This window comes from Prosopis cineraria, unplaced genomic scaffold (assembly GCF_029017545.1).
Source record: "Prosopis cineraria cultivar Desert tree isolate PC_DT_omini unplaced genomic scaffold, ASM2901754v1 PC12, whole genome shotgun sequence".
NCBI classification, from domain to species: Eukaryota; Viridiplantae; Streptophyta; class Magnoliopsida; order Fabales; family Fabaceae; genus Prosopis; species Prosopis cineraria.
The window spans coordinates 735,017-760,380 of record NW_026555343.1 but is presented as its reverse complement, the minus strand read 5'-3'; the positions used below and the strand labels follow the sequence as shown (position 1 = coordinate 760,380).

Sequence of the window (25,364 nt, the reverse complement as noted above, 5' to 3'; positions counted from 1 at the left end):
TAAAACATGACGACCATTATCTTCCATGTTTTGCGCCTTCGCCTGGACTCACCACCATGCTAGAACCAATTCAATCCACCGCTGAAATCCTGCAACAAATAAAATAATTAGCTTCTCTTACCATGGATCGTGCAATACCAAACGTCCAACCTAGTGCCTTATGTTCATTTAACTGCATGAAGTTTGCTGTATTGATAAGAGGATTAAGATCTCCAATGGCCACCTATTTACCATAGGCAGCATCTTTACTCCCACCCAGTGTCAAACACAGTATCCATCTTCTCTCTTTCGTCCTCCTCCACTTTACTCTCCGCAACTTGATCCTTTCCACTCATTTTCTGCCTATTTAAGTAAGCCAGTAATAGTATCAAGATGAATATTGACTTCTTTCTTATCTGGCCTTCAATGGTTAATTAGAGCACTTCTTCTTTTCATTATCCTCTCCTCTTTTTTTTTTTTAATGTCAAAAATGGGTCGTTACAAAAATGTTTGTCACAAGACAAGAAAGTTCATCGTCCCTCGGGGGCTTGCTTCCAGAAGACAGCATCAGCTTCAGCATTGTGGCTTCTTTGCACCAAAGTGTCGGCCACCCCTTACCTTAACAGTAACTCTGCTTGAGTATAAAAACCCGAATGTCCATACTCAGTCAGCATCTGCCTAATCTATTTTCATTCTTTGATGGAGTTTCATCTTAAGCTATCCATCACATGTTTCCCATTTTAAGCCAATTATTTGTGGTTTGTCTTCAAAGAAAATATTAGAAATCAATAAAATGTTTTGTAATATATTTCAGTCTTAAAAAAGGAAGGAAATTAAAACAATGCATTATCGTTAATCTTTCTTCTCCTTGAATCACCATAACTTCATGACTATTACCCTATAAAAGTGAACGCTTCACGTCATTTGCGTGCACAAAATGTCGAAAATGTGAGGCTCAAATTTCAAACACGTTAAGAAGACGAAGAAGAACCAAAGCATTGAAAGAAAAGAGCAACTAGTAAACTCTTTCTTTGCATTTTTTCACTCTATACTTGCAGCATTCATATCAAGTATATCACAACCATCAGTAGATAAAGATCAAAATCAATATGTAATATTAAATTTATAAAAAAAAGTCGCAACCAATATTCATGAGTTAGTGCAAATCACACTGATTACTTATTCCCAAGTAATTAACATTTTATTATCTTCATTTTTCCCATACTTCCCCACCCAGCCACCGCTCATTAATTATCAAAAAGTCGGAGTACTTAAGACATGACATCAATATACAACCAGCGAATCTATCCAACACTAGATGCCCCACAGGCGATCGAAGTAAAACGGAATTTGAATGTAGATCCATTCCAACCAAAGTCGGAACCCTGCATAACAAAGAAAGCACCACCAAGCAGTAAAGAAACCAGTCAGCATTAAATGAACAGAACTGCAGACATTATTGAGATGTATAATCAATATTGCATGGATTTAAGTTGGATTATCAACAAGGGAGATTTTTTTAGCAGATGAAGTTCATGATGGATAAGTATGCATGTCAAGGAACTTCCCACATCATCTCTTTTATATTTGGTTGTCTATTCATGATTGACTTAATCTATCTCTTTTAAAGAAAGAGCACTTTGAGTCAACTACTTACAAGGTATAGGACTTCAGCTCCACATTATAAGAATGAGATTTAAATGTGGGGCTTACATGAATAATTGGTTATCCAATCTCATAATCTACTCTATTGGGCAAAATCAAAGATCTCACAGTCTAAATTTTGGTGTAGGGCTCTACCAAAGTTTTGATGATATCAAAGCCTTTTATATCTATCCATCTTTTCTCTTTCCTTCTCACCGCTGTTTCACACAGAACTATGGATTCTAAATTAGAATATGAAATATAATGGGACTGCCCTTGTTAGTTAATTTTTGAGTCTTGCCTCTCCCAAAAGGGTTTATAACCAGGTCGACGTAAGATGTGTGTTGTTAAGAAAAATAAAAAGGAGCCATACTAAGTGATCTATTGCTGGAGAAAAGCATGAAAACACTTCATACTCTTGACTCCTATTTACCTAAACAAAGAGGAAGAATGAAATAAGGAAACAGCACAGAGCAATTCCTCCTATCTTTAAGGACAGCTTGAAGTTATAGCTAAACTTGCCTTAGAGTCGTAGAATTTCAAGAACAACCGTGACTTGGGAACAGACAACTTGGTTTCAAGTATTGAGGAAATTGCAGCACTAGCCTTCTTGTTCACGTCAGGGCTAAGACCACCAATGGACACCAGTTCACCACAAGCAGCTGGCTGTTCAGTCCCACTAAAAGATATGGGACAGATCCTTTCACGACAATTATTACATACTGCACTAAGAGAAAAGCAGAACCTAAAGGGTTTAGGACACTAAAAAAAAACAGAGAGAGAGAGAGAACAAGATATAGTCATGTAAGAAAAATAGAAACAATATTCACCCAACAAGAAACAACCAATTTTTTATTCGAGTACATCACGTTTCTGGCATCATTTCAGACGCATTCTTCAAGCACACTAAAAAAATTATCAGTTTGACAAAGTAGAAATTCGGTAAGATCATTATCATCAGTAAACTGCCACAGATAGATGACCTAAATTTAAACTATAAGTGCGTCTCAAGAATTCAGAAACATAACTTGAAATTAAACAAAAAAAAAATTACTTTAAAGTTCCTTGTAGCTTCGATGCCTCCAGGGTAGTAATACTAACATGACAAACTTTGTAGTGTTTGATCAAAGAATTTACAACTTCATAAAAAGCATGGTGAAAATTTTCGGATGTGAAATTGTAGAACCTTCAAGAAATATATGACATACCAAAAATTCAGCAGAACAGAAAGAAACTTCGTTAAATTATCAAGAGTCCTTGAAATACACTGAAATTGGACCAATTTACAACATAACAAGAATTCCCTTAAGTCTTATGAGAATAACTAGACAAAAACTCTGGTTTCAGGTGGCTGTATAATCTCTCATGAAGGGGTGATTCCTATCAAACCAAATTAATAATTACCACTTATTAAAATGAGAAATCAGATAGCTAAACATCTATCCTCGCAGAAGCAGCGAACATAATGTACCAATTTAGTGATTCACGAACTTCCAGCATGAGTAGATAGCAAGAACCAAAACTCCAAAACCATGCTTGGAAAGACGGAAGAAAGAAAGAAAGATCATCAAAGAAAGGTAAAGTCAGATAGGACAATTGCGAGAAAAACAAAGGCAAGCATATAAAACATGGAAGAATCAGGATGGAAGTCAGTAGAGGAATTAAGGATGATCGTACGGCCTCAGGCTTGCCGATAAGCTTGGCCACAGTGGAGGTGGCTTTTGAGAGAATGAAGGAGGTGTCGACGCTGTCGAGGCTGACGTTAGTGGGGAGGTTCAAGCACGGCATCTTTCTTCACTCGTTCCCCTTTAGCAGCTTGTAGCCTTGTACAATTGACAATGGCGTAAAACCAACTCTACTGTAATCAATCTCCTTTATAATCAGCATCATAATCTCTCCCCCATAAAGGTCAATGTGAAGGAATATTAAAGATAAATAATAAACCAAGTGTGAGTCTTAGTTTTATTAGATTTAAGCATAGTTTACCCAACTACTCAGGCGAGTTTAGATTATTAGAGTTTAAACTAAATTGCATAATAGATACACCAAAGAGAGAAAGGAAGAATGAGGAGAATTATTTGCTATGGTATGTGCTCTTCCTTTAGCTAACATTATCTATAGTAAAGGCAGGCCATAGTGAAAAAAGAAAACTCAATCCACATTAAATCACCTCATTATAAAGGAAATAAATGATTGAAATAATTAACATAATTGTGGAGAAATATTTCTTATTTTAGAATTCAATTAGAATTCAATCACTATTAATTTCATATTCTGGTCAATTTATTATTATCGAAATATTTTCAGATCCACTAATTGCTCTAACATAATGATCTAATTTCCATCATTTGTAAAATTCCAACATCTCCTACTTGCACTTGATGGGACTACCATCGTACAAACCCTATCTCTCTTACTTCATACTTAGTGCTCTATTGTGATTGTATGGGCATAACATCCATGATTTGCATGTTTTTACACTAGAAATCCTATGACAGGATCAGCACACAAAGACACCCTATTTTATACTTGCATTGCAGTTATAAATTTCCTAAAACACCACAAATTTACCCATACACATTACTCATGCTATATCTAATCCCTCTCGAGTAAATTATTTAACTCAGATTGCCTTCACATATGCTTAGTACCTGCACTTACAAGTTTTTCTCATAACTTGTAAGGGACATGTTTCAAACACTATCATTATTATATATTTCAAGGTTAATCTTCCTTCAAACTATATGTCAATTAAATGAGACTCAGTTGCTTTCCTAGTACTCAACTTGTTAAGTGGAATCACTTATGATCATAGGGTACGAGCTAAAGTAGCTGTCAGTAAATTAGCCTCTTATGACATTGTCTAAGTCTTAAGGGTACTATACAATGTTTTTACTCCTTTTTATGACTCTCACAGTGATGGAACAAGGCTCCTTCCGTCCACTTTCACTATTATGGTCAAATAAGCACATGTAATATGAAGTGCATGCTACAATGTTTCTCTTTTAAGAGTTTATAACATTTTGATTCATCAACATTGTTAAAGTTTAAGTCTCATATACACACAGTACCTGAACTAGAATTCCAGTAATCACTCATGATGTTCTCATTAAGAAATTATTCACTTGGTTATAAGTATCATAGGTCATGAGTATCATTGATGTGATATGGATTTTAGGCTCCGGATCTCATCTCAATTTGTTCGAGGTGACATTTATTATGTGATTCTTCTCAACTATTCCAATATTTTCTCTAAGTGGTGGGTAGTGATCATATTATATCTTATCTTCTTTACTTTGCATGAGCATTAAAGGTGACTATTCGTGTGAGAGCACCAACCATTCAAACCTGTACGACACACTTAAATATTGTATATCATTATACTCATGTCTACTAAGTAAGTGCATAATTTTATTCATGAGATAAGTTCAATACATTACAACCTATGTATACCTAAAGCCTTCACATGTTTCACAAATAGATCTTTGGCTTTAGGTTTGATAAAGTGACTAGCTAACATTTTATGAGTAGATAATTACTGTACATTGACTTACTTATTAGCAATCATATCTATAACAAAATGATACTTAATGTCTATGTGCTTAATCATAATTGTGATACTTAGGGTCTTTAACATAAGCTATGGTTGCCTCACTATCATAGTGTACCAGGATTAGACCTTTTTCCTTGCAATTTATTCCCACTCATTTTAGAAATGTCTTGAGCCACACAGCTACTTGTACCGCAGCAAAGCACGATATGTCTTTTATTCCATGAAGGACAGAAATAACATCTTTATTTCTTGCGACTCTAGGAGATAGCTCCACTATCAAACATGAATACATATCCTGAAGTTGAATGTCACTCATCAACATTTCCTTCCTAACCTTTCAAATATAGACTATTTCCTTGGAAACATAACTTGTAGTCTATGGTGCCTTTCAAGTTTCTCATTATTCTCTTCACAGCTGTCCAGTACTTGGTTCTATGGTTAGATTGGAATTAACTCATAAGTCCAACCTCATAATAAATATTTAGTCAAGTACACAACATTGCATACATCAGATTGCCAACTATGCTTGAGTATGAGACTCTTTTCATATGTTTAATGTCAAATTCTTTAGTGGGACACATTTTCTCACTTAGGTTGTGACCATTGACTATAGGGTGTCCATGGGTTTGCTGTCCCTCATGTTGAAATGCTCAAGAATTTTACTTATGTAAGTCTTTTATGACAAAGACAAGTGTTTCCTCGAGCGATTTCTATTTATCTTGACTTTCAAGATATACTTTGCTTCACCTATATCTTTCATTTGAAAGTTCAAGGATAACTAATTCTTGATCATTTTAATTGTCTTGAGATTAGTATTGACTAATAATATGTCATCAACATATAGGAACAATATGATAAATTCACTCCTAAAATGCTTAATGTACAAATAATGGTCTTCTTTGATCATTTTAAAGTTGAATGAGGTTATTGCTTGGTGAAACCTTAAGTTCTATTGCCTAGATGATTGTTATAACCCATATATGGATTGAAAAAGTATGCATACATTATGCTCTTTACCTATTTATATGAAGTCTTCTGATTGCTCCATAAATATTTTTTCATCTAGTTCCCCATTAAGGAAAGCGGTCCTTACATCCATCTAATGTAATTTCAAGTCTAAACTTACTATCAGAGCCAAGATTAACCAATTGAGTTAAAATATACAATTGGTGAGAAAGTGTCCTCATAGTCTACTCTTTCTCGTTGTGTGTAATCGTTAGCCACCAAGTGAGCTTCTGCTTTATCAATTGATCTATCTACATTTCTTTTGTATTTAAGAACCTATTTGCTTCCAATTGCCTTTCAGCATGATGATAGTCAACCAACTCCTAAACTTAGTTGGTCTTCATGAAAGCCATTTCTACATGCATGGCCTTTTGCCAATTTTCCTTAGCAGGTCCTATAAATGCCTCTTTGACACTTATAAAATCTTCATTGTCTCTATTTAGACTAACAATAAAGGCTGCTCATTCAACTGAGAACCATCTTCTCTAAACTTTGTACCTTCTACTTCTCTAAAGTGGGTTAGTTTTAAGATTCTCTTCCTGTATTTGAGTGAGGTTTTCATGTGAAAATGACTCATCTCTCTTACTTAGATTAGTAAACTGAAGAATATTCACTAGTTTCTCATTAGATCAATCATCAGTCTTATAGAGATTTTTTGATCCATCAATCTCTCCCCTACTAAGGAATTCTATTTTCAAAAAGATTGTATCCCTTGATTCAACCTCAGTCACTGAGCCATCATCATCTTCGCCGATGAAGATGTAACCTTTTGAGTGTTCATAGTATCTTATGAAGACACCCTTCTTGCCTTTAAGGCCTAACTTCTCCTGTTTGTGAGAAGAATCATGGACGTATGCTACTAATCCCCAAAGTTTTAGAATAGTTAAGTTTAGTTTGCGACTTATCCATAGCTCATAAGGTGTGTTTGTGATTAATTTGGAGGGCACACAGTTAAGTATGATAACAACTATCATTAATGCATCCCCTAATATAGAGTTGTTAGGTTTTCTTGTGCCATCATAGACTTAACCATATTAAGGAGATTTTTGTTCCTCCTTTCTGCAATTTCATTCTATTGAAGAGTTTTAAGAATGGTAAGTTGTCTTACTATTCTATTCTCTTTATAAAAGGCCTTAAATTATTTTGAGAGATATTCTCTACCTTTGTTGATTCTTAAAATCTTGACCTTATTACTTAGCCGATTCTCTACCATGTTGATATATTTTCTAAAACATTCAAAAGCCTCATATTTGCAAGAAATCAAGTAAATATAGCCATATAATGAGAAATAATCGATAAAGGTAATAAAATATCATGATCCGTGTTGAGTCCTTACACTTATGGGTCCACAAATATCAAAGTGTACTAATTGCATAGAACATGTGACTCTAGTTCCTTTCTTAAAAGGTTTTCTTGTTGTTTTACCAGCAAGACATGCAATGCTCACACAAAGACATTTCTTGTTTTAGAACACTCCTCAGCAAACCTTCTTATACTAGTTTGATCATTCTTTTTTTACCAATATGTCCTCGTCTAGCATGCTACATATTTTAATTTAAAGTGTAACATTTTAAATTTCAATTCTGAGGATTTTCGATGTTTAGAAGGGTATAATGGTAAAATTAAGTGAATTTTTAATTAATGATATTTTTAAGAGACTAACGTAGCTAATGGCCCATTGGATAGCCTTTGAAGAGGGTTAGATTGGAGTTTGAGTGGACCGTGGCATGGAGAGAGGCCCAAAACGTGTCTGGCCATTTCTGTGCCATGCACCATAGCATGTACAAAATCTGTACTTATCAGTTTCACAAACTAAACTAAAAAGTAGAAGTAGGAGAAGAGTAACTTGAGAAATCAACCTAGGGCTACTAAGGCTCAATTTTTGGAACAATTTGAAAGTATTTGGAGCAAGATTCACCCTTGGATAAGCTTCTTACACCTCTCCCTCTCCCTTTATGTGAATTCTTGATGCTTTTAGTTATGGTTGAGGCTTTGATTCAGTTGTTCATGGGTTATAATCAAACTCATTAGCTTAAATAAGGTATTGGGGAGTTAAATCATGCCTCTAAACCTAGATTTATAGATCATATAGTGATTTGAAGTTTTTGAAAAGGGTTTAGACTAACCCTAATTAAAAATAGGGAGATTAAGAACAACGTGTTTGGAGATTTGGGGTTTTTAGTGTGTTTAGGTGTTTAATAGAATTAATGGAGTATGTTGGGAGAATTGCTTAAGTTAAATTAAGGTTTTGGGTATTGTGGGAACCTAAAATTGTGTTATAAATATGATAATTAGTGTGTGGATTGATGACTAAGAGTTTAATCTTGTAGATTACCTATTGATTAAGCATTATGGTGATAGTGGACATATGTAGAGCTATTGTTTTACCACAGTAACCCTTTCAGTGACAAATGGATTGAGGTAATTAGATTGTCTAAACTCTCTTTCTATGTGTTTGGATGATTGTGTGGTAGTTATTAAGAGTAATACCCTAATTTTGTATTAATATAGTATTGATATGAAATGTTTATTATTTAGAAACTATGTGAAGTGGAATGAAAAGTTATGTTTTTAGTGTGGTGGTTTTCTAAGGCAAAATGCTCTTTTAAGTATAACTACTTATGAAATTTTATGTTTAAGTGGAAATGAGAATTTCCGGGAATGATATGTTATGACTATATATGGCTTTATTGAGCATATGTTTGGCATGATCATTGTGAGAAATTGGAAGTTTACTCTAGTGTGTTATTAGGAACATTGTTTGGAACTTCATGTAATACATTGGCACCGTGAAGGCCTCAGTGCTTAGTATTATATTGTTTAAAAGTTTCAGTACTACGAGAGGTAGATTAGGCATTGACATCCTTAATATTTGTGGACGAAAAAATTTGTGGTTCATAGTAGGTGAAGGCACTCTTGGCCAAAATTGCCTCCTACTAATGGTAAGCTTAGGCCAATCCAGTCACATGAACTTAGTCCTGTTGAATTGTCAACCCATAGATTCAGTTGGAAGACTTAAGAAAGATATAAGGTGGGATGTGGATAGTGTATATCATACTATAACTATACATGTAGATATATGATTTGTTGTATGTTTTTAATCCCACTTCACATACGCACTATTTATTCTCACACATAAATAGTTTGATTAGACTATTTTTCTTTTAGGGTGGGCACTGTAAGAAACTAGCAATTTATGTATAATGTTTATTCTTTAAGACTAACTAACTATAGGAAGATTAAAGCAAAATCATTTAAAATGGTCATTACATGATTTTTATGAAATAATAATAATAAGACATAAGAGAATCAAGTTAGAAGGGGGGTTGTTAACTTGTTATGGAGTCATACGTATAATAATAAATGGTAACTGAATTCTAAAGGGGTTCCCTGCCAATAACCCCTTTAAGGATACCATAGATGTTGCTAAACTCTTTCAGAAGGCAGATTCCTCTCTGTTAGTCGCAAGGGAAGCGATCCAATGTGCTCACTCACTTGCTAATCTATTACACAAGGTTCATATTATCTTTTGTAACTTCGATCAACTCCAACCTTCATTTGGGGAGTTAGTGGATGATGAGAAGAGTTAACAATATGTAATGACTTGATGTAAATGTTTGTCCTTAGTTTCTTGATTATTGTTGTATTCAGTCTTCATTTTGAAAAAAGTTAGAAGGGCAAAGTATATTTCCACATGCAGCATAAACAGAGGAGTTTAAGAGATGGCATGAGTGTGAGGTCATGGCGAGGATAAAATGGTGGCAAACAGAATCATGACATGCTCTTCTTCTCCTGGCTGCTCCCTTTGAGAATCTTATTAGTTTAATCACAAAATGAATTAAGTGGCTCTCCATCTACGCTTCGTCTGATTCAATCCTAAAGGCTAAAATGTGAAACAAATGAATTGTTCCATAAATATTAGGAAGCTCTTAAGTACCTTTGTTTATGCATGTTAAAGTTAGTCCCAGGACCAGGACCACCCATTACCCTAATTTATTAAATTATATAATAGTTGACTTCTTAATTGGTCAATATATTATGAATACAAAATGTCTATTTTTTAAAATCTATACCGTCTTTTCTTTAATTAGTCCATGAACATGCATAGGTATTCTCCGTTAGCTTTACAAAAAAGATTCACTGCTGATAAATCAAAGCGTCAAGAGTTATACGCAGTTGTGGTCGTGGATTGTTAATTATTAAGCCAATAATTAATACAGATGAATGATAAGAAACAGGAGGAATATAAGTGAACAAGCATGAAAAAAATGTAAGCACAGATGAAAACATGACTTGATGAATGCCTAGGTGTGGCTTGTGAATCAGAGTTTGGAGGCGTTGCGAAAGACAGTAGTGTCGAAGACCTTGAGAAAGAAGCGAGTCCTGGGAATAGAAAGCTTGTTCTGCAAGATGGAGCCAAGCGTGGCGATGAGCTTCCTCTTCACTTCAGAGTTGATTCCTCCCATCGACACTATCTCAGCATATGCTGCTGCTTCCTTGTTCCCTTCGAATGATATTGGCACCGATCCTTTCAATACCACCATCACAAACTGCACTACGTTCCATTCATTTTTGTTACATAAATACACTACCTATTCATATATGCAGAATTTTAAATTACCTTTTTGGCTATTTTGGAAGAAGAAGCACTGTTTATAAAGCTAAGAGATCGTATTTGATACCATAATATTGTTATTCAGTGATTATAACAATTTTTCAAAATCATCAATTTAGCCAATAAGAGGCTAGAGTCCCTTCACATCGTACACCGTAAGCGAAAGCTGGAAACATATAGTGGGATATAGAATCCATCATTCGTGCCACTAGGACATACATTACACAATTATCTAGTATATCATGCGGCTATATTTTACAACTTTTTAGTGCCTTGAATATCACAATATATATTTGCCGAATACAACAAAGTTAAAATGTGATTTGATGTAGGGTGTACGGTTGATATTATAATTGTTATATTTAACGCATGAATATTTAAAATATCATGGTTAATTAATTAAAATGATATAGTACCATCTAGGCAAGCGCCTTTGATCTAATATAAATACTATCAATTTTATATAGATGATGTGATGATGATCGCTCGACCAACCGAAGAATATAATAACGAGATACAATCACATATTATTAGGAGGGCTTGGGTTTGAACTTTGAATCATGATCATTTACCATTCCCTCATTACCCTTAGCATTTGAGATAATCCCAAATGGCTAATCAAATTTATAGTGATTTTTAAAATAAAAAGATGTGACGAAAATAATAAAAATATTTATAGGACTCATCTATTCTTGTTTAATTATTTATTATATTTTATTTCTATCATGCATAAAGCACTTGCTAATTAACTATTAGTGGTGCACCAGTTAGTGCTCTTGAATTGAAGCGCAATTTGCAGAAGCAGTGCACGTGCCCACCATTAATTGGTAAGCTTGTGATACGGAGGAAAAATTAAGGCATTGAAGAAATTTTGGAAGTATACTGACCATTTAATCCTTTAATTAATTCAAGCCGTACCTGTAGGGTATCTATCACCTGTTGTTTTCTTCTGCACAATTCAACGGACTTACTTTCCCCCTATTCTATTTGTTTATATAGTCCCGATTTTATTTACATTATATTATCTTATATTTACACACAAACAGACACACACATTATTGCTCGCTCAACAGCCAACTTCTTGACAACTTACTGGCTTCTGTTTGGTCTGATTATTATCAAGCGCATGAAGCATAAGGAGAGAATAATATCATCAATTTTGTCAAGTAATGCAGATCTATGCAGGCACTCAGGGTAAATATCATAAAGAATCTCTCAATGCAGATCTATGCGCAGATAGTAAGAGTAAAGAGAAAGTGATAAGTGTATTAATTTCTAAACAGCCAAGTAATCTATTGCCTAACAATATGCAAATCCATATTCTGCAGAGAATAATCAAGGAAGTCATATGCATGGATAGGATATTCTTGGTATCAACCACATATAAAAGAAATAAGATCTGATAAGCTTGAAATCAAAAGCACAAACATCTAAGAACAATGAGAAGAAAGAGGAGAGAGACCTGTTTGGGTTTTCCGATGATGGAGGAGACAGCATGAGTAGCTTCAGAAAAGATGGGATCGGTGTCGAGTTGATCCAAGTTAACGTTGGTGGTGATGTAAAGGCAAGGCATGTTGCTTGGATGAGTGATTGCTGCAGGTGGGCTCTGTAAACACACACACACACACACGCAGATCCTTTCCTTCCTATTTATATGCCAGCAGCTCTTCCACAGTTCCACCTCTTATCGTCAAGCTTTTGATGAGACACAACCTTATCCCTCCTTTTCCCGTTACTTTTTGTTTTTGTCCAAATAACTATTACTTCTGGGTCACAATAAACAATCTAATATAAAAAATTCATAAAATAATAAAATTATTTTGAAGTTTCATCTCGTTTAAGCAGTCATTATATTTAGAATTGTTCAATTGACAACTCAACCGAAATAATTAACAATTATCAAGCAGTAATTGATTAAAAAAATAAAGGGGTAAGATGCATTTTTATCCTTAAATATTTTTCAAAAAGCATCTAGTGTCATAAACCATTTGTCGTGGTAATTTTGCCTTTATAGTAATTAAAATATAGCATTATTTCTTCTAATATTAAGTACCCCAATATTGACTATTAAAAATGCTAACTAAGATTTAAGTTTAACTGAAAATATCACCCATCATGCTAATGAATCTGAATTAAAATGCATTTTTATCTCTCAACTATTCCTAAGGAGCACCTAATGTCCTAATTAAAATATTTGTTGTATAGTAATTTTTTCCTTAACATAATTAAATGTAGTATATTTTCAAACTCACTTGCATAAGTTTCGATCAGCATGTTTAACAGTCAATGTTGGGGTATTTACTGTCAAAGGAAAATATGTTATATTTTAATTATTTTAGAGACAAAATTGTCACAACATACTTGATGCTCCTTGTAAAATAATTTAGGGATAAAAATGCACCTTAACTTAAAAATAAATTTAATGGATATAATTTAAGTCTATAAGTAATTCTATGCAATATCTAAAATAATTAAGTTAATGCACATTTTTGTATTCTCATGCTTATGATCATATATATATATATATATATATATTATCATAGATTTTTTCCCAAAAAAAAAGTGTGTAACTCTGTAATTCTATATATGTACATTAATTGAAGATGATGCGTTTTTTATTTCTCGACCACACATAAGAATTAAAGTCTCTCACTTTATAACAGTTAATTATATTCATTCACAAATATGAGAGGAAAGTGGAGATATATAACTTTTGATAAATGCATTTGGTTTCTCCACTTTTAACATTAAAAAGTTATTTTTCACTTTATGAAATTAAATATTGTTTGAGAATTTTTTATGATATAAAATTGACTTTTCAAATGTGCTTTTTGAATGGGCTGAAATGGGAAAATTTTAAAAGATCGTAAGAGTAGCTTTTGAAACGTGAACTGAAAGAAAATGCATTATTAATGATACTTATTATTTTAAAATAACCATGATATCCCTCTCCTAATGTTTGTCTTATCCTCCTACTTGAGCTAATGTACGTGTTTCAGAACTCATCTTCATTCTCTCTTTTGTGTGTGTTGCTCGTCTCACTCCGCCGTCTCTCCTTCATATCTCTAGTGCTTCTCGTCCTTCTCTCCTCTATCTCTCCCCTGCCATTTGATCACAAATCTAACTCTATCCATTCTTCCGTCTCCAAGCTCCTGATCTAGCAACAGAGATGACACACAGTAGAACTTCGCAACGGCTCCAGATGGGGATGATGTACCTATTGACGGCAAGCTAACTAGAGAAGGAGGAAGCTTAACGATGTTTAACAAAAAGAGAAGGAAAAAGGAGGAAGATTGTTGTCGATGGAAAGAAGGAAAAGGAAGACGCTGAACGATGCTTGCTCTTCACATAAGGGAAAAAAATCTGAACAAAGAACAATTGAAAAAATTATAGAAAAGTTCCCAAAATTTTTATTTTACAACATAAAAGATATGGGCATCTTTGATCATTTCTTCATTATTAAAACAAAATAAAATCAACCTATTGCTAAGAAGGTTTCAAACTTTAAACTTTTAAAATATTAGTATAAGTTACAATAAAATATCATTGTCTATTTGTTATAAAATTAATTTAAATGAAATACCAATTAGGAGAATTTTATTTATTTTTAAATTTAAAATTTAAAGTAATCAATATTTTTTAAAATTTTATGTTTTTAAATTTGTTCACTTTTTTTAAACATTTCTAATATATTATATTTATACAATAAAAATTACAAATTATTATAAATCAATATTCTTTTTAGTCATTATATATTAAAAAGTATTTAAAAAAATATATTAAACATAAATTTCATCGTAACAATTAACTTTTATTAAATTAACTTTTACTAAATAAATTTTTATTAAATTTACTTTTAACAAATTAAAAACTAAACACACACAATGTTTAGTTAAAGTCATGAAAATTACTATAAAAAATATGGATTTTAGTTTAATTTCTCTCTTCACTCATCATCCTAGACGTATGCTTCAGCTTACAATGTCTGACTTTTCCTCGTATTTAAATAATATATCATATTTGTCACGTGGGTGACTAATGAAATGTGCTGTGATCATATAGCTCTCCACCTTGTATACAAATATTATACCGCCTTCCCCAACTTTATTAGCTCCTGCTCCGCTGACAACTTGCCCAAACAATATTCATACATTCAAATGGCGGAGCTTCGTGATTACAACTATGTAACCTTTACTCTTAATATTTTACACCTCTTTAAATTAAATAAAAAATATTTAAATTCAAAAATTTATTAAATTAATATATTTTAATAATTTATATACAATATAAAGAGCATTTTTATATAAAAGATCATATCTTCAATATAATTTTTTAAAAAAAAATGATAATCAATATATTTATGCTACTATAATTTTATTCCTATAATATAATTATTATCTTTTAAAAAATATTAATTTTTTATTAAGTTATTTCACATTTTTGGCTTTGAATCTTGGCTCCGCCACTACATACATTGTAAATTAGAAAGTATTTATGTGGCTAATTATTTATCTAACTTAAAAGGGATGAGGACTTTTGATAATTTTTCCTTTTTTTGTTGGCACAAATTTTAGGAAATACTCCCTCTATTCCAAATTACAGGGCACTTTTAAAGGAGTTTCTTCATCCCAAAATATAAAATATTTTGAGTAAATTAAAGTTTCATTAAATGCATCAATTTCAATATTACCCGTTTTTTTTATAATTAATTTCATCACTTCTTTTTTCAATATATTAAATGATGGATATTTTAAAAAGTTTATATTTTTGTTTTGAAAAGATAAGGCTATTAAGTTTATTTAATGAGGTTTATTAGCATATAAAATTTTATCTAAAAATGTCTTATAATTTAAAATCGAAGAATTTTTATTTTTCATAAATAATTTTAGTGGGGGGAAAAACAAAATATTGTGGGTGTTGAGTGGAAAACAATTCTAGTCCCAATTTATGAGGAGACGTGTGTAAATTGAGCATTGAGGAATGGCACACATGCAGAGATCCCACCATTACAAATGAGTGCCATGGCCATTATGTATGATCCATCATTTCCCACAAATTCTGACACTTCCACATTCATTCATCTCATTCCATCCTTCCATCATGCATCCCACCAATTTTTTCTCCTCTTCTCCTCTTCTCTTCTTGTTTGTTTTCTTCAGTAAATCACTCGACATTCGGAAACCTCCTTAAACTCTCACTAATCCACATCTAATCAAGTAAGACAGCTTTTTCTTGATGATGAACAAAGTTTCAATTGCCACTTATGAAATTAATGTCACCACTAAAGATAGCTTAAATATTTTTTGCCATACTACATATATAAGCTGACATTGGCAAGATTATCTACATCAAGATTCTCACTTTAGGATGGTACAAGATAGAAAGAAATGTCGATGGTGCTGGAGAATGCAAATATGTGTAATATGTGTTCAAAATAGAAGTGATGGTCCCATAATTGGTCATACAATTGAATATGATCTCTTATACATCATTTCGAGGACCCATCTATTAATGAAAATGGGTGTGTTGGTTGCTTGTCAAATCCTCTCTAGGCCCACTGCATTTTTTAAAATGAGAAATAATTACATATAAGAAATAAAATATAAAGACCTAAGACCAGAGACTTGGGTGGGATTGAGAATTGCAAATTGAACGGTAGCAAAGTCACAATAAGAAGAGTTTCCACGTTCAAAAAGTGTATGACTGTGCGAATCATCCCCCAATGAAAGCGACTCCCATGTTTCCTTCCCCTTTCAATATATCGCTTGCCTTCGCCACAAAGAAATTTTGTTCCAAGCTTTATGGTTTAAATTTGGGGAGATATTGCCCTGAACAAGGAGATTGCCCAAAATGGGGGGAGAGAAGAGATAAACAAAAACAGTAAGAAAAATATCACATCTTAACTTAAAATTTAAGGCTCAAGATAGTCTTTCATCTTCATTATATATTAATTATTAAAGTCAACTTTATCTGATGTGAATTTTTATATTGTTTTATGTCCACTCACACTTTAATAATTTAACAGTTTTATTTCATGTAAATACACACACATTCAATATTGATAATATGTTAATTCATTGACTGATGTTATGATATATTCTAGCTCTAGTTAATGTTCCAGTGGCCTTTCTAAATATTCTATAACAAAATATGACAAAATATATAACTTGTAGTTTTTAATTTTTTTTCTTAATTATCAATTCAAAACTTTAATTTAAAACAATTCAATCTTTATAATTTTTTAATTCGAAAGCAATTCAATCTTTATTTTTTTAGCTCAATCCAACTCAGTACTTTTATAATTTCTTAATTTAATAAACTAAAAGAACTGAATCAAAGATTGAGGACTAACTAGATATTCTAGGAAAATTTAGGAACTAAAATTATTATCTAAAAATGATTGCCTAATGGTTATAGATCATGATTTGTGTCCTCATATTGTGGGAAGAAAGATGTAGGGCCGTTCTATATATAAATAACATATACTTTTTCACGTATATCAGAAGTCTGTGATTTTTCATATTTTTTTATAATTTCAATCCTATAATGCCGCCTAGTTAACTAATTGCCATCCTTATGCATTGAATGTGCATTTAGTCGTTCACTTGCATTTTCAAACTTGTCGTTCACCACCATTAACTGATAACTTAAAAAATATATTATGAATAGAAATTCTAAACACGCTCTTAAAATTATAAACGATGCATTGAAGATTTTTTTGGTTTATGTTATCAAATTTTTTTTTTTTTTGGGCTTAGGAAAACATCTCGTGTTGGTAGTTGTCGTGATATCCTCTTGTTTTGATTGAAAACCAGACCTATAACCAAAACAAATAATTACTCTTAGTGCATTGCTGAATTATTATGAATTAGAAAATAACAAAATTGAACGAAACCTTATTTGTTTACTTGTTTTCACGTCTGTTTCCTTACATTTAAAATTACACTTAGCAAGTATTAACAGGTGCCAGTTTAGCAGGAAATTTAAATAAATGTCAATTTAATATAAAATGATAAGAGTGCATCTTTTATCGGTGATGCCAGATGGTGACTGGAAACTTAAGCTTCAACATGCTTTTAGAGAAAATGTAGGACAAACTAATGCTCTAGCTAGATATTCGCATCTTTTAGATAGGCCTTTTTGTTTCTGTGATCATTCACAAGTTCTGCCCTTGGAGGTGGAGAATGATGAGACAATGATTAACATTAATCTATAATATTTACTACTGTTTTAATGCAGTCCTCATTTTGATTAAAAAAAGAAATAACATTGAGGGCAAGACATGAAGTAAATGTAGAGAAATATATCTCATCCTCTCACCCAATTACTTGATGATAGAACATATGATATTTAGATTTACAATATTTGACATTTGTTATTATTTTAGATGTAACTTAAGCTGAATGTCCTAATCCAAATCCAGATTCGTAGGTCGTGGCTAACTCCATATCACAACAGTTTCTAATTGACTAAACATTGAACAGAATTAAGAAACTAGTTTTTAAGTTCTCTCACAAAAAATATAAATATTCATGTGATTTTAATTGGTTGGAGCTAGGCCTGAGTCTAATAAAAATAGTGCAAGCACCATTGATCTTTAACTTCAGGTTCCTTTCCATGTGTCTTACATACTAATTAATAATTACTATTTTCATATCATAATATAGGATATCTTTTAGAAGTTTTACTTAATTCAAAATATAAAACATTAAGTAACTTTTATAATTATTTTTTCAATTATACTCCTATTTTTATTTTTTGTGAAAAAATAATACATTAAAATTTTAATTATTATTATTAAAACACTCATACCGAGTATTTGATAAAGAAAAATTAAAAATATGTAAATTTTGTAAAAAAAAAAATTTAAAGTTTTAACTAACATTTTATTAAAACCATGAATATTTGACGGGAGTATATCTGGCATGCGGATAGTTTTTAAATTTTTTATAGCACTTGGCATCCCAAGGGCGATTCTTGTTATAACTTATAAACACCCGTACTACAATAAATTCCCTGTGCCCAATTAGGTGGAAAACTGTAAGCAACATTGACAGCACCAGATTGAGTTGACTTGAAGTGACCAAGTGAAACTTGTCAACCACCAAAATTTAAAAGCAACATCAGTTATAACTATGGAGAATGCAATGATCAACTACCCGAATGCTAGCTTACTCTTTATATTAAGTTAAAAGTTTCTTTGTAAAATCCCAATGACATTATGTCAAGCAAAATCTACACCTATCGGCCTATCCAGAAACTTACAAACAATATATATAAAGCAATCGCTCTGATGAATAATGAAGAGCAAGAGCATCAAAAAGATCATGTTAGTAATGTGCATTCTCTATACAGTCTGAACAACCTTGAGTGCCTCATTGACTACAGGGCAATAGCTGACAAGAAACACCTTTTGCCAACGACTGATTTGCAAATTTCTTGCCATCCCTGACCTTCCTTATAATTCTCAACCTGTCATTTGAGTTTTAAGATATATAAACATGAAGCTACATCTAATATATCACCATACTAGAATATTTAAAAAAAAACTGTTATACTTACATTATCTAAGATGTTCTCACCAAATTTAACTCCCCCAATCACATAAATTGAATCATTGACAACTGTGGCAGCAGAATACCCCCTAGGATGATTCATGGGCTCCACCATCATCCATGTCTCAAGTCGGGGATCAAAAACCTCAACAGTGGGAACCATTGCGTCTCCATCAAAGCCACCTAGAGCATACCTACACGTAAATGTTAGAATTTAAGTGATGCATGTATCAGTTAAGCTTGGATGTTTTGAAAAGGAAAGTAAAATCCGCAGCCACACCAGCAATACTTTGTATAGTGTTTTGACCCTGTTAGTGATCACGAAGTTTTTTGACAGTCATTGGCAGATATGTTGAGAGCACCCCAAACAAGTACTACATACTTATAGAAACAAGAAATCTCCTGTTAAAATTACTTCAAGCAACTTAAGAACGACAATTTGGCTTCTCAAGACATTGCATCCAATTCTTCCCACATGCTTTTCAAAATCATGCCGCGGATGTGGTCAACATAAATTGTACTGGGAGGGTAAACCAATTCAAGTTCAACTCATAATTTACAATGAAGGACGCTAGCCCAAGTCTCAGCATCATTAAGATAAACAATGAAGAAAATCAGAGAAGGAAAAGGAGAAGTTGAACTCACAACTTTTCATTTAGGGCAACCAACGAGTGGCAGCCCCGCTTTGCATTCATGTTTGCTATTTTGGTCCAATGATATTCCCTAGGGTCATATCTTTCAGCAGACCTAAAGAAAGTTTGAAGTGCCACTCCCATTAATTCAGATATAAATGTAAAATTGAACATAAATACTCTTAGGCAATGTTTGGCACATGGAAAAGTGTTATCTAGAAAGGACATGAGAAATGTACCCAGAAAGAAAATGAGATAGGTGCATTTCTCAATTCAGATCAAATCAAGATCAAATCATATTCAGAAGGTCGGAGCAGAGTATTAAAATCCTACAGAGATTCTAAAGTACAAATCAACTCTATTTTATGCTGCCTTCTAGTAGAATTTGAGAAGACAACTATCTGATGGAAATAAGAATGTCAGATCAACAATCAGAACAAAAACCCACTCAACAGGACATTATTATTCCATGGATCAAAAGAAAACATGGTTGAGAACTGTGAAATGCCACTGTCATCATTCTTTCAAGCCAGTTTGTTCCCTAGTTTTATGATTTAATCAAGTCAAGTCGACAACAATTTTCTAGACAAAGACTTGGCTGATAAGGAATAGTATAGACATTTTCTCTGATAACATTTATCAACTTAAATTAAATCAACCAAGCATACAGCTTAGTGGCAAGATTGTTATGTACAATAAACAGTAATACATCCACACACCGACAAGTTCACCAGAAAAACAGTAACACATAAATTCCAGCAAAGCTCAACATGTGATAAATATGAGAAAGATCATAGATCTTCTAAACATAGGGATCATAATGCATGTATTAGTAGGAGTGTCATGCAGATATTTTATTGGTAATGGACACCTATATGGACAGGTCCTGCTAGTGCTTATAAATAGGGGTCTTTGATATCAATGAACTGATTAAGTTGAAGGAGATAAAGCCATAAATCTTACTGCAAATAGTCATTCCCATCAAATCCACCAGTGACGTAAATAACACCATTGGATTCCACTGCAGCAAGAGCAAACCTCTGAAAATGTAAAAGCACAGTCCTGAGTTCAATGATTGATTTGGATGCTTTTCATAAACAAGTAAACCAAAAGGCCTAATGTCTAAAGAGACTAGGTCACGCAGATCTGTGACTTCATATTCTAAAGTGTCTAATGTACAAAAGAATTAAAAGCATGAGACCAACCATATTGCTTCCATGTCCAGTGGAAAACAGCTAACAAAAGCAATTCATAAAAGTAAATCAATTGTAATCAAATATTTGTTACAGACTGGCATTTTGAGAAGCTAGCCTCAAAGCACAAGTTGAACGCAAACCCTCAGGTCTTTTGAAGTAATGCATTATCATAGCTTCTCTAGCATCAGATTGTATATCATGTATTACAGACAAGGTAATATACATTACCTTCTCTAGCATTGAACGAACATAGATCCATCTTCCTATGTCTAAATCAAGCATCTCAACTTCTGAATAACAGTCAATTCCATTGCCTCCACCAATGGCAAATATTTTGTTGCTTAAACCAGCTCCAGCGAGACTTCCTTTCTTCTGATTTAAAGATGGGCACGAGGTCCACTTGTCACTAATTGGACTGTATGACTCGACTACATCAACAAGATATGGAAATATCAAACACTTCATTCCAGCTAAATGTTGAAATGTAAATGGTAAATTCAGGAAGATATTGTACCTGTGTCATACCAAATACAGCCATTTCCACCACCAAACACATAAAGCTCCCCATTCAACTGCACAGCTGAAGCATAGGAGCGAACTGAGCTCATGGGCCTCAGAGATTTCATCACGTTCAGGGAAGGACAATACAAATCCATAGATGCTAAGGATGATTCTCCATCATAGCCTCCTATTAAAAACAATGACTCTTTAAGGTCTAAATGCTGATGATCAGAAGGCTGAATGATTGTCTTGTCATCATGCTCCAGAGAAAGATTACATGCAGATTCTAATATTGTACAGCGGTCTTTTAGATGGTGAATTTCCAATTCTGCCATGACCTAGAATGACATAAATAGAAATTGACCAAAAATTCCATGGCATGATACATAAATATGAATGTCTAAGAACAGGATATAATGAGTAACAATTAAGGCTGCAAGTGCCTAATCTACAAATTTTAGGACTTCACACAGTAGCCGAACCCTATTTTCAATGTAGTGATAATTACTTAACAAGAATACATAGATGAAACAGGCTGAAGAATTTCAGATATAGTCAAGTCAGATGAATACCATGGACATTTGAATACATGCAAGCAACATAAATTAAAGATGCTATGGATGGGAAAACAGTTAAGAGATGTGACATGATTTAGCAAGCATAAACAACAAAATAAAGAGTACCAGCTTCTGCTCTAGATAATGACACTTCTGAGTTTGTGTTTCCTTGAAAGCTGTCAATTCTTTGACCTCTTGCATCAACTGAAAATGCACCAGAAGTTAATTGCTGGAAGAGAAGAATTAAGGGTTTAGCTATTTCCATCAAACACATTCAACTACCTGGGCTATGATGTCATGATACTCAAATGGAGGACTAGGACACTCTTCCTTCTCCAAATCAGTTGATGCCTCTAGACAACCCTTCTCAGCAGAGTTCATGTTATTCACATCAGGAGTGCCTTTCACGTTGTCTGACAAAGAAATGTTTTGACTTTTACGATTCAAAGCCAATTCTTTTAGTCTCATGAGTATAAGGGATTTTTCATCCTGTTCTGCTTCCTTTGATACCCCATGATAATCCAACTGCTGGATATCCCTATCAGCATCCAAGGAAGAAGCAACTCCAGGAGAATGATATCTGCTAGTTGATTGAGTAGAATGTTCTACTTTTGATGTTTGTTTTTCAAATACTTCATCTTTAACTGAAGTTTCATGCGATGGAAGAGATTGAGATACAGTTCCCCACTTCATTGTATTCTGTGGTATATAAGTACCCGGCCAATGGCTGAAGATGCTAGCAAGGAAATAAGCTTGCTAGCTTGTCCATGGTCTAGCTCAAACCAGAAGCGATTGCCATGGTAGTAATTGTCAGCAATTACTTTCCTGAATGTATCTTCAGACAGTGGCTGGCACTGAAGCCGGATACAAACTTGCACCTTAAACATTAATACAAACGTCAATCATGACCAAGATCACACACAATAGAAGTAGAGCTAAATCAATCAAGAGTTTAGCAGGTATATATTAACCTGTGCAGGATACTGTGTTCTCTCTGAGCCATTAGCAGTCCATCCATAAGGGTCTATAGACATTTTCCCCTTGCTAGCCGCCTCAAAGATTCCATGAAGCTTCCTGTCACTATAGTTGAACAGAAAGAGAGGCAGCCCAGGTTCAATATTCTTCACATAAGAGAAGTGTTGAGCTGGTAAGCCTGAGAAAAAGTTAAAACCCAAGTATAAATTCCTTAAGCACAATGATGTTTTCATTGTTTTGTAGTTTGTTTGAAACATATCTGCGTTACATCTCATAAAGGATGGAGACTTGTAATGTGCACGCAAAAAATACCACTTTTAGTGTTTTTTCGCATCCTACAATAGCTATTCCAAGAACTTCTGAAAAAGCAATCAAATGCAAAAGACTAACCAAAGAGCTGTTTAGATAAACATTCTTTTATGGTAGCAGTCTTGCAACCAAATATTACACCACCAAGTTGATCTTTTTTCAAATTTCTGCCACATACAGAACTGACAAGTGAATTCGGAGCCAGAGATTGAGTCCCGCTGAGATAGAATGTTTGCGTTTCCCTTCCTGCCCCCATCCTAATATAAAAGGGGATAACTCAAAGAAAGAAAGAAACAAACCTCAAAGAAATATAATTTATCAATATGCTGATCATGTATCCATCAAATGATCAAAACTTTCAAAATGTGCCAAAGTACCCCCCAATACTAAATGGAAAACGTAAAAGCAAATAGCATGCAAGCGTTCCCGCCCCTCGAAACAAATAGCTACTGCAACAGGTTTGCTTTTTCCCCTATTGTAAGTTATGAAAAAGGTCCTTTTCTGGGTAAAATTTGAGGGAATCATAGTATGCATGCAATTCAGAAAAATTCCATTATAAAAGTTGAATATTTTGAAGACTTCAACGAAAATGGATTGAGATAACATACAAATACAGTAACTCAAAAAACAAAAAAATGACATCAAAATTCTAGAATATGATCCCTGACCATTTTTGCATACACAAACTGTTAAGACAAGAAGCGTAAAGAAAGTGTGTGATATGAACTCAAAAGAGAATCAAACCAATCAATGTTAACATCACATTTTTGAGATTTACCAATACATAGAATAGGAACTTAAAACCAAAATAAAGGGAAAAAGGATGGGTAAGATAAACGCTTACAAACTTTAAGCATTAACTTCAAGTCCGCAAGACAGTATTGAGTCTAGCACATGTCCCAATAAAATTAACAAATATAAAAGTATATGATTCTGATTAGCAATAAAATAATAATAATAATGTCAATGCCACGATGAAATTTCCGGCAGGGAAGTTTATCCATAATCGCAAAGTGATCCTGGAAAACATTCCGATTCAGAGGACCCATTCATTTCCATTTATGGCCGAATAACAAGGGTTTAGAAAGCTAGTTCTTCAATTTATCAAGAAAAAAAAAACAAAGAATGCCAGTTCTTGAAAAAGAAAAAAGTTCTGGTATTCTGCTGAAAGGCATAACAAAGAAGAACGCCTGTCGGAATATGAATTGAAAGAGACGAGACAGATGACAACCCGGGAAAAAAAAAGACGAACTCAAAAATTCGTAACTGAGCAAATGATCTTGAACCCTAAGACTCATAAGCGCAGAAATCACCAGAAATTTTCAAAAACTAAGAGTTCATTGCGCTTAAAATAAATATATAAAAAACTATAATAAAGATTCAGCATTTTGCTTGCCCATAATTCCTAGAATACAGAGATGATTAACAGAGTATGCAAAAGAAATGGCAGAGAATGTGAGTTTGAAAAAAGAAAAGTACTCTGCTAAGTTGAGGCTTGAGATAGTAGGAGGTTCGTCGTAAGAACACAAACCACTAACCAGCGCCAAATGCAAACGGAGGTACGGAGCAAACAGCGTATATAACGTGGGAAAATTGCTTTCAATCCCGCCCGATATAATCAATTATTTTTAGGTTGATTGAAAACTGCCGTCATTCTCCTAAATTTAATTATCAACAATTGTTATTCTTTTAAGTCTGTCAACTTAAAAGTAATTAATTATGTTAGGTAAGATTTGAATGTAATTTTCACATATAATATAGCAAATGAATATACCATAGGCTTCTTTAATTAGTTACTCATACTTCCTCCCTTCAAAAACATTTGCATTTTTTAAGGGTTGGA

The 25,364-nt window shown here is 33.3% G+C and overlaps 2 protein-coding genes and 1 pseudogene across 3 annotated transcripts; all 3 read right to left on the bottom strand.

Annotated features, from left to right (window-relative positions):
* Window positions 1-1,067: 1,067 nt before the first annotated feature.
* LOC129288714 (uncharacterized) lies at window positions 1,068-3,510 on the bottom strand (annotated as a pseudogene).
* A 6,837-nt stretch (window positions 3,511-10,347) lies between these two features.
* Window positions 10,348-12,486, bottom strand: LOC129288877 (uncharacterized). 2 transcript variants are annotated; one of them, XM_054925681.1, is made up of 2 exons: window positions 12,259-12,486; window positions 10,348-10,773 (listed from the first exon to the last, which is right to left on the bottom strand). In XM_054925681.1, the coding sequence occupies exons 1-2, from the start codon at window positions 12,367-12,369 to the stop codon at window positions 10,504-10,506; spliced, it is 381 nt and encodes a 126-aa protein (XP_054781656.1). In that variant the 5' UTR covers window positions 12,370-12,486; the 3' UTR covers window positions 10,348-10,503. The 2 variants fall into 2 exon arrangements, with proteins under 2 accessions (XP_054781656.1, XP_054781657.1); XM_054925682.1 differs by having other exon boundaries at window positions 10,348-10,731; window positions 12,259-12,472.
* Window positions 12,487-18,952: 6,466 nt separating this feature from the next.
* On the bottom strand, window positions 18,953-25,119 carry LOC129287907 (uncharacterized). The gene is given in 12 exon segments (XM_054924189.1): window positions 18,953-19,268; window positions 19,359-19,545; window positions 19,997-20,098; window positions 20,947-21,023; window positions 21,408-21,607; window positions 21,694-22,018; window positions 22,364-22,441; window positions 22,520-22,959; window positions 22,962-23,115; window positions 23,209-23,390; window positions 23,603-23,778; window positions 25,001-25,119. Coding segments are annotated over 11 exon segments (2,010 nt in total). The 5' UTR covers window position 23,778; window positions 25,001-25,119; the 3' UTR covers window positions 18,953-19,178.
* Between the last annotated feature and the right edge of the window lie 245 nt (window positions 25,120-25,364).

What these genes read in the sequence shown, in the direction of transcription:
- LOC129288877 (XM_054925681.1), bottom strand. Translation starts at nt 12,369, where the DNA reads ATGCCTTGCCTTTACATCACCACCAACGTTAACTTGGATCAACTCGAC. An exon ending in TCATCGGAAAACCCAAACAG is followed by an intron (nt 10,774 to 12,258) that starts GTCTCTCTCCTC and finishes ATATATGAATAG; the next exon opens with GTAGTGTATTTATGTAACAA.